Source organism: Equus quagga, chromosome 4 (genome assembly GCF_021613505.1).
Source record: "Equus quagga isolate Etosha38 chromosome 4, UCLA_HA_Equagga_1.0, whole genome shotgun sequence".
Lineage (NCBI taxonomy): Eukaryota > Metazoa > Chordata > Mammalia > Perissodactyla > Equidae > Equus > Equus quagga.
This window is the reverse complement of record NC_060270.1, coordinates 37,050,309-37,062,920: the sequence shown is the minus strand read 5'-3', so window position 1 is coordinate 37,062,920 and position 12,612 is coordinate 37,050,309. Positions and strand designations below refer to the sequence as shown.

The 12,612-nt window shown below is 50.5% G+C and overlaps 1 protein-coding gene across 1 annotated transcript; it reads right to left on the bottom strand.

The window, feature by feature from the left end:
• Positions 1-10,655: 10,655 nt before the first annotated feature.
• On the bottom strand, positions 10,656-12,302 carry MAGEF1 (MAGE family member F1). Its single transcript, XM_046658980.1, is given in 3 exon segments — positions 10,656-11,324; positions 11,327-11,942; positions 11,945-12,302. Coding segments are annotated over 3 exon segments (876 nt in total). The 5' UTR covers positions 12,044-12,302; the 3' UTR covers positions 10,656-11,163.
• Between the last annotated feature and the right edge of the window lie 310 nt (positions 12,303-12,612).

The following is a 12,612-nucleotide window of genomic DNA, read 5'->3' as shown; positions in this document are numbered from 1 at the left end:
CCTGTGGCCTCACAGAGCGTTTGACGTAAGAGGAGACCTCAGCAATGGCTATGAAGCTTATTCCTGAACCACCCGGGGACCCGTCTGGGCCTCCTCTGATCTGTGGTTGCCCTGTTAACAATCCAGCTTGTCCCTTGCCCCTCACCTATCGCGCTCAACAGTGTGATGCTCTGCTGACCCACCTGGCAGCTCTCGAGCTCCCTGCTTGTCCCCCAGGCTCTGCCTGGCAATCTCCCTCCTGGTGGATCATCGCGCTTTGCACCCCAGGCACCTGGCCTCCAGCCTGTCCTGGGGCACTGGGGCTTCAGTTTCTCCAGGTCTGGGCACACCTCACTCCACCACGCCTCCCATGCTGGCCGAGCCCCCCCTGCTGCCAGCCGTCCCCAGCCAGTCTCCTCTGCCAAGACCTCATCTCTTCCCTCAGCTCACCAACTGGGACACTGCCCATCCCTGCCCACTGGGCTGCAAACGGGGAGAGGGCGTGGGCTCCAAAGGCAGACAGACCGTGTTCAACTCCTGTGTCTGCCAGTTTTCAGAAGCTTCTTAATGTCCCCGAGCCTTGTTTTCCTCTCTGTAGAATGGGAATCATAATACCTGCCTCACAGACACACACGCAATATGTGAAAATGCCCCTTTCTGTACCTGGTACCTGGCCTAGGAAGTGGGAGCTGATAGTGGCTGCTGCTTATGAGAGCTTTCACAGCCTTTAGCCGTCTCGTTTGACCCTGCGGCACACAGAGAAAGCTTGCTTTAGCCCCTTTTCCAGTGGGGAGACGGCTCAGGGTGAGGGACAGAGCTGCCCAAGGTGGCACTGCCCAGCAGGAGGGAGCAGGGTAAGAACCCGAGTGTGGAGGTCCTACATTCTGTGGCCTCAGAATAAATCTTTCCTGCCTCTCTCCCTCCACTGTCAGAGCATCCAGCCCTATTCTGAGAAAGCCCTCCCTCCCATGCTCAGAATGCCCGTGAGTCTGGGCATGATTCTGGCTCTTTCCGCGGTCCCCAGAAGACCCTTCAGGTGGAGAACGGCAAGGAGGACCCTCCACATAGGTCTTCAGGTTTTGGGGCTTCTGAGGGTGAGGAACACAGTGCCTGGTCCCTGGGAAGGAGGGTGCTGCTGGTTGAGATCCACTCCTCGTGCCCCTGAGTCAGTGCCGGCTCCATTCTACTCGCACCCAAGCCCCTGGCCAGAGCCACCCTGGGGCCAGGTGGTGGCTGCTGCCCAGCCCCCGTCCCCAGGCTGCCGAGGTTGGCAGCCTAGGGGCCACGCTGCACAGCTCCGCACCTCTCCTCCTCAGTTTATTCCTTCCAGATACACAGTTGCTGCTTTTTATTTGGATCACTTTTCTGTGTTATGGTATTTCAGTTGTTTTTCCAGGCCCCACCCCCACCCCCTCCTTTCCCCCATGGCAGGATTCCTAAGAAGACTCATTTTTGGAGAGAGCTCCGAGCACATCTGCTCTCTGGCTGCAGCATTCCAGGAGGGCCCTGTCAGGGGCTCAGGTCTCGAGGAGCCAGGACACACGGGGCCGTGGAGGCTGGCGGGCAGGGTTCAGGGCCCCTGGCAGTTGAGGCCTGTAGTGGGCCCACTCTCTGCAGCAGGCAGGGCTCCGCCTCAGGGCCTGTGGGTGCTGGCAAAGTCCTGGAGCTGCAGCTCGCCAGCTCGCTGGCCCTGCTGCGGTGGCTGCTGGCTGTCTCTGCTCTGGTCTGCGTATGCCAGGCTTGGGGTGAGGGAGAAACCACAAGACTTCGAAAACACCTTGGCCTTCCATCTCCTCTTTTGTCCGTGGTTCTGAGGGGGTGGGGGTCCTGATGTGAGAGGGTGGGAGGACTCTCATGTGAACTAGAGAGAGTGCGGTGGTTGCGTGCAGGCTTGGAAGTCACAGGGCCTGGGTTCGATTCCTGACTTTCCCATCGATGTAAAGTGAACTTGGGGCAAGTTACTGTGAAGTGGGGACGCTAACGTGCCTCCCTCACAGTGTTGTGAGGGTTAACTGGGTTAGTACTTGAAAATGCTTTCTGGCACATAGTGAGTGCTTGATAATGTTTTAGGTATTTTATCTACATGTGCACAGGGGTGTGCACATAATTTAGTAGATTTGGGGTGCTGTTCCTTGGACTCTGGAGTTTGACTGTCGCCTGGGAAGCTTGTTAAAAGTGCTGGTTTCTGAGCCTCCACCGCAGAGATTCTGATTCAGCAGGTTTGGGGTGGGTTCAGGAATTCACATTTTAATCCAGAGGCCCTGGTGGTGCTGATGCTGGTCCAGGCTCTGATCTGGAGTCGTTTGAGGTGTCTGGGTGAATAGATCCTTGGAATCCTGGGCTCTGGTATATCAATCAGAACTGCTTTGCAAATGTCACCGGAGACCAGATGAAGGGGTGGAGTAGGAGGAGGCCAAGAGGTGGTCAGGAGCCATGCCGGGCAGAGCCTTGAGGCTCTAGGAAGGAAACAAGGTTGTGGAAGTTTTAAGCAAGGGATTGACACAGTCCTACTGAATGATTTGGGTCGGGCCGGCCTGGTTTACAGGGCCAGGGCACAGCAGATGGCAAGGAGGGTACAGAATTGCAGTTAGCTCAAGGCCAGAGGGGCAGAAGGGTCTAGGCCCTGAAAGCAGAAGCAGCAGTATCTGGAGGAGGAGCGAATCCCCCAGATTGAGCAGCTGTGCCAAACCCCTCCTCCCTCAGCCTGGGCATCCGAGCTGCTGGCACAGCATCCAAGCAGAGCTTGGGCTCCGTGAGCCCATCGCCTCACCAGCCGAGCCAGGCTGCGGCCAGACTCGAGAGCATGGCTTAGGAGGAGAATCTGGCTCTGTCAACTCATCTGCTCAAGAGCTTGCAGTTTCTTGATTTATTTTTCTCTGCTTTCTCACTTAGTAAAGATCTTTTAGAAAAATTCTTTGTTTTGACTGAGCTAAGAAAAGAAAGAGGTGGGCTGTGCTGAGGCTGGGGGGAGGGCTGGTTGCCTGCTCCGGGGAGGAGCCTGGGGAGAGCTGATGATGCTGAGGTCAGCCCTCCAGGACAGGCAGTTGGGGCAGCTCTGGGAGTGGGCTCTCCTTTCAGCCAGTGCGTTAGATGTGTCTATTAAGCGTATGTGAAGGTGAGTGAGTAAGAGAGAGCGTGTGTGTAGACGTTACATATACACAGATGAGTGTTGTATGCATGTGTATGCATTCAATTCATTTAACAACCACCATAAAATATTTACTGAGTGTGTACCGTGTGCCAGACACTGTTCTAGATGATACATCAGTCAACGAAATGAAGATCCCAGCCCTCAAGGAGCTGGCGTTCTAGGGCATTTGCGTGCCTAGAGGGGATGGATATGTGTTGTGCATGTGAGTCTGTTGTGCATACATGTGTGAAGAATGAAAAATAATAACGTGGGAGTGCACAGGCAGATCGGGTCAGGAACCATTGCCATTTTCCAGGCATGATCCTGGGCAAAATACTTAACTTTTCTGAGCCTCAGTTTCTATAAAATGGGAAAATAATCTCTTTCTCTCACAATTGTGTGACTAAATGTGAGAATACTTGGTAAGCTCCAGGCAAAGTACCTGGTATACAATAGGTGCCAAACGATATCGTTTCTTCGTCTTCCATGGAGTTGAAGGAGATATTTCTACATGTACATACCAAGCGTGCGTTTGTGTCTGGGTGAGGTGCTCTGTGTGTCCGAGAGTCTGCCCATGTGGGTTCTCCCTGAGTGAGAACCTCCCTCCCTCAGGATATATCCTGTGCTGTGGAAATTTCTTTGATTAAAGGTGATAGAGTTGCCTGGAACGTTCCATTCCAAGCCAGAAGGTCCACTATAGAGCAGGGAGAGAAAGGCTGCTAAGCCTGGAAACCTATGAGTTGGCCCTTTTAAGCGTCGGCATAGGTCTGCCACGAGTGCTTCCAGCTGCAGTGTGACCCTGTTGTTTGCAGCTCTGTTTTCAGTGCACTAAAGAATCTTAGCTACCCCTTCATTGACACCCACCTACAACAACTTGCAGCTCCTTTTTTCCCAGTTTCATGACTCCCTGGCCATGTTACCCCATTCTGAGCCTTTCTTATCATCCAGATCATTTGTAGAAGTAAATCTAGAAGATAGACCCAGAACAAGCTCCCAAAAGACAACTGTGGGAGCAGGACTGCATTTCTGTCTTGGGACCTCCGAGATCCTTGCTTTCTCCCACACAGCAAGAAGAGAGATGGATCAAGTTCTTGCTCTCCTCCCTCTAGATTCTCTCCCAAGGAGAACGTCCGTGGTTTGGGCTATGTCCTCTAAGATGGTAAGTTAGAGCATCTACCTTCAGCCTCAATGTTCCTCCTCTACTCCATCTCTGTGTCCACAGAACATCCAAATGGGCAACTGAGACTCAATGTGACTGAAGCCATATGCATCTTCTTGACCCCAAACCAGCTCCCCTTGGGCATCCAGTAGTTCTGCTTAACGACTCCAGGGTTCTTCCAGTCACACCAGCTTGAAATTGCTGACTCACACCTCACAGGTCCTTCTGTTTCATTTCCCACAGCTAATCAGTTATCAAATCATTTCAAGTTATTCCCTCAACCAGTTCTTTCCTGCCCCGATTCCTGCTGCCACCACTGCCTCAGTCAGGCTGTCATTACTCCTATTTGGACTGTTGCCACAGTCTCTCACTTGGCCTCTCTGCTTCCAGCCTCCCCCTTCACAACCAGCCACAACCCCCTTCACACCTTCCTAAAACACCGCCATGTGCTCAATGCTCTCCCTCAGCCACTGCGCCCAGCTGCATCCTCCATCCACAGCGCCCTCTCCTCTCCTCCACAGACTCTCTGCTTCAATCTAACTGATGCCCTTGTGGTCTCCAGGACACTGTGCACACTCCAGCTACCGACCTTTGCTGGAGTTGTTGACCTCACCTGGAATCCTTTCCCCTATTCCAACCTTTTACCTAAATTCTAGCCATCTCCAACACTATGTAACACCCCTGGTTGAGATGCACCCTTAGGCTTTGAAAACCTTGATGAGGAGAAGGTGGGAAAAGTAGGGGGAAGGGAGTTGTGGTTGTTAGCAGTTTGCTAGAGGTGGAGAATTTAGTTCACCATTGGGGCAGACTTTTGCTTTGTTTTGGGAAAATCAACCCAAATCTAAAACTGCGTAGTCACTGTCAGCCTGCATGTTCACTGTTCTGGTTCAGCAATGTAAATAGCCATGCCTTGGGAAACAGGGGCTGCCTTTTCGTTCCTTTTTCCCCTAAGGTTTGAGGAGAGGAAATGTGGCAGAAAGGAGCCTGGACTGGTCCCTGTCGAGGTGACTGTTTTCAGCTGAAGTGTGGAGAGTTGTTTGCAAGAGATCACGATCGCAAGCAGAGACAAGCAGGCTTCCTGAGGAGGTTGAGAGGACCTGGCATTGTTGCTTTGGGACCCAGGGGACATATCTCGGTACAGAGCTGGACAAAAGGACACTCTGTCTACCTCTGCACAGAACGCAGCATCCCTCCAGAACCCTGTGGGCATCAGAGGAGGCAGCACGGATGCTGGGACCCCACAAGGACCATCTCCGGCAGAGGCTCCTGTCGCCGGCCTCCACGAGCTCCCCCCGGTGCCTGCTATGGATAGAAGGATTTGTGACATCATTTGAGATGCCCCATTGGGAGCTCCCAGAAATATCTGAGGGAAATATTGCTTGCAGCAGGCCTCAGTGTCATTGTAACTCATCGCTAAAATAACAACAAACCATTTATACCCCCAGCAGGTGAAAACCAAATACACTAGAGATGGAAACAAAATCATACAAGTGTTAACCATGGTTGCCTCTGGGTGCCAGTGTTCTAGAGAATTCCTTTTCTTCTTTACATTTTTATGGACCTTTCCAAATTTTCCACTATGAGCATTTGTAATTAGAAAAACAAAAGCTATGAATGAAGCATATTTTCTCTTTCCTTCCCCTCCTGGCCCAGCGGAAGCCTGCCCACTGCCTGAGGCCACTGTGGTTTCTCCCACTGCTGAACTCCTACAGTAACTCTTGGGTGCAGATCCGTGTTTATTCATTGTTTTGGATACTTGTGCCAGCTCTGCAAGCTACTTCAGGATAAGGAACGCATCTCCTACTCGACCCTGCCCCTCCCCTCGCTCTGCTTGCAGGAGCTGCTTCTCAGAACCTGCCTGGCCTGGTTCCACCCTGGGCCCGCATGCCTGCTGTTCCATCTACCAGGACCCCTCCTCCCCAGGCCCCCCAGACAGCTTGTGGGCTCCCTGCTTATCAACCTTCAGTTTTGATTCATGTGCCACTTCTCTGTGAGGGTTTCCCTGAGCAGGCCATCTAAAATTGCATACCCTCCCCATGCTCTTTCCCCGTTCCTGCTTCATTTCTCCCTATGACATAGTCCTCCAACTGACATGCTGAGCACTATATTTCTTTATTATCCATCTCTTTAGACCAGTAATATAAGCTCTGGGAGGGCAAGGATTTTTCTGTTTTGTTCCCTGCTGTAATCTCACCACCTTGTATGGATAGATGCTCGATAAACAAATGTTGAATGAGTGAATACATTTTATAACAGTAGTTACCATGTACCAGATGCTCTGGCAGGTGCTTAGTAACTCCCTCATTCAGTGCTTCGAAGAAGGTAGCATGATCTCTACTTTGAAGATGAGGAAACCAGAGCTCAGCGAGGCTAGGTAACTCAGCTGAAGCCTGCGTTACATGCTATTGCGCAGCAGAGAGTGGGATCGGAAGCAGATCTGTCTGCTCTGGGGGCCAGGAGCTTTCTATTGCAGGAGGTCTCCTCTGTTCGCATGGTTTGAGTACCATGGCTGTCCCTCACCGTGCTGACACCCACCAGGGATCCTGAATGTTCTCAGGCTGAGGCTGCTGCTTCCCTTGCACCGATTCCCCCACTGCAGGGACCACAGAGCTGCTGCTTGGAGGCATCATTCTTCAAGATGGGCTTCTCTCCCAAATCGGGTCCCTTCTTGCGACAAAAGGCGAATGACTCTCCAACTAGAGAAACCAATTGTCCTCCCCCCCCGCCCCCGCCCCCGCCCACTCTCTAGCCTGGGTGTTCCAGGTTATGGTATAAACAAGCAGGAGGAGAGGTTTTCTTCCCTTCCCCCTTGGCCCCATTTTCCCAATGGGAGGCTGCTTGCTTCCTAAGGACCTTCTGAAGACCGGCAGGACGGAATGCCAGCAAGAACACAGAAGATTTAGGTTCAAGTTCTGGATTTGCTGCTCACTAGCTATGTCATGAGCTTGGGCAAGTCATTTAACTTGTGCGTTGACAGAATGGAAGGAATTATTCTTTCCTTGTGGTTTTCCCATAGTATCATAACGTTGGCAAATGGAGAACGTGCCTCACGGGGCTGCTATGCAGATGCGTGAGATGATGCAGATATCATACTTAGCACCATGCCTGACACATATGGCTTAATAATGCTGGCTGCTATTGTTATTGGTCGCGACCGCCTCGGGAACTGGGCAGGGCCAGGAAGCAGCTGGTAGGATGCAGTGTGGGGAGTGGAGAGTAGCTGACCTCTACTCCAATCATTCACTAAACTTTTTCCTAGAGTTTTCCTTCGAGTTTGGAATTCCTCATTCAAAGTACATAGTCATGATTTTTAAAAGGCCTTGATTAGGACACTTTTCAAAATACCTAACCTCCTTAGTACACTATGTTTCTGCTGGGAGGTAATTGTTGCCCTCTCTGCTGAGCTGCACAATTTGAGGAATAATTTGCACAAACATCAACTGCCACCATGACCAAGGCATGAAGCATAATTATCTCAAGTGGAAACTATGATTGAGCCTGTGAATTGAGGCCTGATTTGCAAGGGCTATAAATGAGCTGCCACCTCTGGAGCACTATGAGCCTGCTAGAGACTGGGGCTGTGATCAACCCGAGCCTGATTCCAAACACCTGTTCTCCAAGTTTCAGAGGGTCAAAAGTCCTGACCCTGGTCAGTGTCAAGATCCCTGAAGAATCCGTGGCTGAACCAAGACCTTCCCACTCTCCAAGACGTGACTCATAGTTTTCAAGGGAATTTCCTTTACTGGTTTTGCTTTCTAGTTGGTGTATGATTTAAAGCAATCCATCGGCCTCCACTTCCCCAACAGCAGCGCCCTGCTCTCCTCACCCACAGTGCTTTACCTAGGAAGATCTAGTTCTGTTTGTGTCTGAAGGGGAAGGAGACTGGGGATCCAGGCCTTCTTTCTCCCTCATGTGAATGACCATAAGCAACAGGAGAATTCATCTCTTGCCCTCAGCATGGCCAATGTCAACTCTACACATGAGCCCAGAAGCCACACTTTCGATACTTTTGAGAGGTTGATGATGGCATCTATGACATGGGAGCTCTTTCATCCTGAGGCAAAAGTAGGAGTTCTGCCAGCCTTTCGTACCATCTGGAATGACCACTGGGAATCTTCTTTGCAGGTCCACAAACGTTATTTGATTGTTCCATGGCATGAAAGACTTAATTTGAGGCTTAGTGGAGAGAGCAGACTAAAGTAGACCGAGGCAACATGGCCTCTAAGGGCAAAATATGCTGAATTTGAGGAAAAATACACCTTCTACATGTAGTCAGCACCCTGAGAACACTGGGGAGAGAGCAAGCAGAGCTGGGATCAATGTTCACAGAGAATTCCACTTTATTTTAGCCTCCTTGTTACCCTCCTGCTGGCCAGTGTCTTGTCATAATTACCCTGGCTATGCAATCCTTATTTGTATCTCCAGAGCGACAGCGATGTTTGAAGAAAGAACATGAGTTCAGAGACAAATGACCCAAGTCTGGAAGGAGTCCCAAGCAGAAGAAATATAAAATAATGAAAAGTGTGGGCTTCTGACTCAGTCAGACTTCAGTTCCAATCTTTGTTTCGTTATACACTATCTGTGAGGCCTTTATAGCTTCTCTGAGTCTCAGTCGGCTGACTGCAAAGTGGAACAGATAATATCTATCCTGTACAATTGTCATAAAAATCATTAAAACATAAGTAAAGTATAAAAAAGCTGGTCCCTCTTAGGTGCGGAATAAATGGCAAGTATTACCATGATCGACATCTATAAAATGGAGGTATTTAGTAACGCCCACTTTGCAATGTGGTTGTGAAAAGTAGAGGAAAAAACGCCTTTGGCCTATATATGTTTAGTAAATGTTTCGGTTGTCAGTCCTGTCTTTGCCAGGTGTTACATCTGTGACCTTCAGTGAAGTCACTTCTGCCACCAGTAAAATGGGGACTGTTTGTAGTCTCTCTCACTCTCATGAGGTCTGCAGTGGCCGCTCGAGATAGTTACACAAGCCTCGCTCGTTTCTGGAGTTGTGATAACTACGATTACACATCATTTTGGAAGCCAGGAATGGGGAACAATGTGCTAGAATGAAACACACTGGATTGGGAGGCGAGGGACTTGGGTTCTAGTCTTGGTAACGCCTTTTGTGGACCAAGTGACTTAGGCCAATCACCAAGTAATCTGACCCTCAGGGGCACACGCTGAGACCTCCTAGCAGCTGTGAGAAAGTACAAATGTGAGGAATTATCATTATCGCTTCAGGAGGAAAAACCAGTCTTCCCATTTTGATCTTTGGAACCCAGCAAAGTCCTTGGTACAGGGGGCACACAATATTTTTGTTTGTTAAATGAATTATAAATTCATTAGAAGTCATAATCATCAGTAAACTTTTTTGCCCATAAATTTATAGCTCTTGGTCTCAATTTGATTTGTTGGATCACTGAGCCTGTGTCCCAAAGTATTTGTATTCCGTGCTAACCCAAACATACTTAGCAATGTTATCTGGACACAACTGAAAGCAGAAAAATACTGGCAGTAAAGGGGGAAGAAAGCAGCTCTTCTATATATGGCAGCTGTAGGAGAGAGTTTCACAATTCCCTCTACTCCCATCTCTGGTTGGGTACCACTCTTCCAGGTTCCCTATTATTCTATGTACCCACTCTGTGAGATTTATTCCCAGAGTAAAGGGGGTAGGCATTGCAGAGGCCTGAGCTGCTTATGTAGATGAACCTTCATGGCAAGTTAAGAATGTGAGGAATGCCTTACAAGTATCCTCCAAATGGGAGGTGGCAGGTGGAAAGTGGCAGGCAAAAACACGGATGAGGGCACTGGACCTCCTGGTGCCAGGGAGAGATCTTGAAGTGGGACTTCTTGGTAGTCGGGGACATCATATGTACCCTCCACTCACACTGCATACTGTTCCAGAATTGCTACAGCATTTGGTCTTTCGGGGCTTTGGCAGAAGAGGGAACCTTGTAGAGGTTGAAACAAGGGAAACGGAGAGGACCAAAATGCTAAGTCACCATCACTGTTTGTGCACTGTGATAAACTGTCCTGGAACAGGAACACTGGCAGAGGCAGGGTGTTTTCCTGACCCGCCAGGTATCAAGTCTCCTTCTCATGTTACAAGGAGCATCTGTGATCTTGTTATTTTTAATACCATCACCCACACCCAACAACTTCCTCTTTTCCTCTCCCTCTGCCCCAAAGTCTGACTAAAAGTAACCTCGGGCAAGCCTCACCCAGTCATCCCAGCTGGGTTAGGGGTCACTCTGTAGCCTTCAACGCACCGCACTGTAATTTCTGGTTTATTTACTTACTTTCCAGTTCTGAAAAGTAGGACTTTTATCTTGTTCAACATTATATTCCCAAATAGTGCATTGCACAAAAGAACATGCTCAACAAATATTTAAATGCATTAAGTGTACCAGGGTATACGGCTAGTTTATTGCACTTTTATTTTTCTCTAGATATTATAATAGCTAAGCAAATACAGGTACATGTCAGTCTTTCTTCTTTATACAATAGACAAAAAGTGTTGGGAAGCTAGACATCAATCAGCTATTTTTTTCCTGGTACCTGATCATCGCACTGCTGAGTTCCTTCAAACCATTAAACCGCAGCATTACAATGTTGCATAATTTGTTCAACATCAGAGAATGTAAAGTGTTTCAATCCATTTTACAAAACGGGCAAAACTCCACAACAAAATTCTACAAGGAAAAATAGGCCAATCTCATTTATAAATACCAATTTAACAGTATATTAAAACGTAGCAAGATACAAAATCTAAATCCTAGTTACACAAATACAACTTCTACAGAAGTAACGACCCTTCCCCCACCTATACTACTTATAACTCAGACAGCAGCTTCCATACCCATGGGGACCCTGTTGGCCAACTTTCTACCAGCCCTTACCATGGGCGGATGCCGGCCCTGCCACTGGTCCTGGCTCTAGCCCTAGCCCTCATACTGGCCTCAGCTCTGGCCCTGTTGTCCTCATCTGCCAGGACCTCACGGTATAACAGTGGCCAGTGCTGGGGTTCTTTCTTAAGGAGCTTGGCGGCGAACCCAGGGCTTTCATTTTGTTGATCTCCAGTTTGCTTCGGGGACCCCAAGAGAATTCACATTACGGTGGATTAGTGTGAGGCACCCGCCTGTAACGGAGGTATCGCTGCTGCACGAAATCTCCCGTAATAAGCCTCTTCGGGTACCCGAAGAGGAAGTGATACTTTGAGGGACGCACCCCCAAACGACGCAGCATCTTCCAGACCTATGCCTTCCTGGCGCTATTACCCTTTACGCAGATAAGGCCCAAGATCACCATTAAATGACCCAATCTGAAGCCATCTCCTCCCAGATCCTCCGCCTCCTGCTCAAGAGGTGTTAGTTTGTTGATCAGGATCTAAGTGTGCTGCTTGCGGCCAAGCTGTTTCAGCTCGAAACCAAACACATACCGCAGATGCTCTGCGGTCCTTACGATGATCTTGGGGAACAGATCCTTCAAGTCTCCGATCATGTATTTCACCATCTCGGAACGAGTGATGGGACTCTTCTTGTGCTTCACCAGCAGGAACAGCACCAACTCGGCCACCGCCCGATCCAGAGGGTGGCAGGCCCGGCGCCGGGGTGAGGGCAGGTCCGCAGCCCCCTCCTCCCTCACAGCGCCAAGGTCCGCCTTGGGTCTCTCCCGTAAGAGGGGCTTGGGGGCCGGGTCTCACCGTCATGGCCGCCATCCTTCTCCCCCTCGGCCTGAGAGATGGGGAGACCCCCGCTCTCGGGTTTCTGCAACATGTTTTCGGGCAGGCAGGTGCAGAGCGCGTACCCGGACCGAGGGATGTGCAAGGCGCTGCACAAACCCCGGCGGAGGGGTTGGACAGCGGCTGGGGCGGCAGGCGGAGGACTCGGAGAGATGACACACGGAGCTTTGCGGCTGCGGGGCGCCACCACAAATACCTCAGGACGGAGGCCGCAAGGCCGGCGATGCAGAAGACCTGCGGCGCGACCGCCGCGCAGCCTCAGTTCGCGCCCGCGCGCCGGCTCGCAGGGCCACTTCCGGCCAACTCCGCGGCGATGGCGGCCCGGGGCCGCAGGAAGCCCCGCCTCTTCCGGCTCCCTCTGCTTTGGGGGTTAGGCGCCGGCTTCCGCGGATGCCAGGGCTATGGCAGGTGTGCTCACCGTTTAGACTCAAAGCTGCAGGAGGCTAAGCAGGGCTTTCTCATCCAAGATGCGGAGTGGGCAACCTTTCCATGTGCAAGGATGAAATAGGGACGGAGTTCTAGCCACATCCTTCCATCAGGTGCTTATTTATAAGAGTGTGTATCCAGGATTTTGAGTGGTTTACTGCGGCTCAAGCGCAGGGT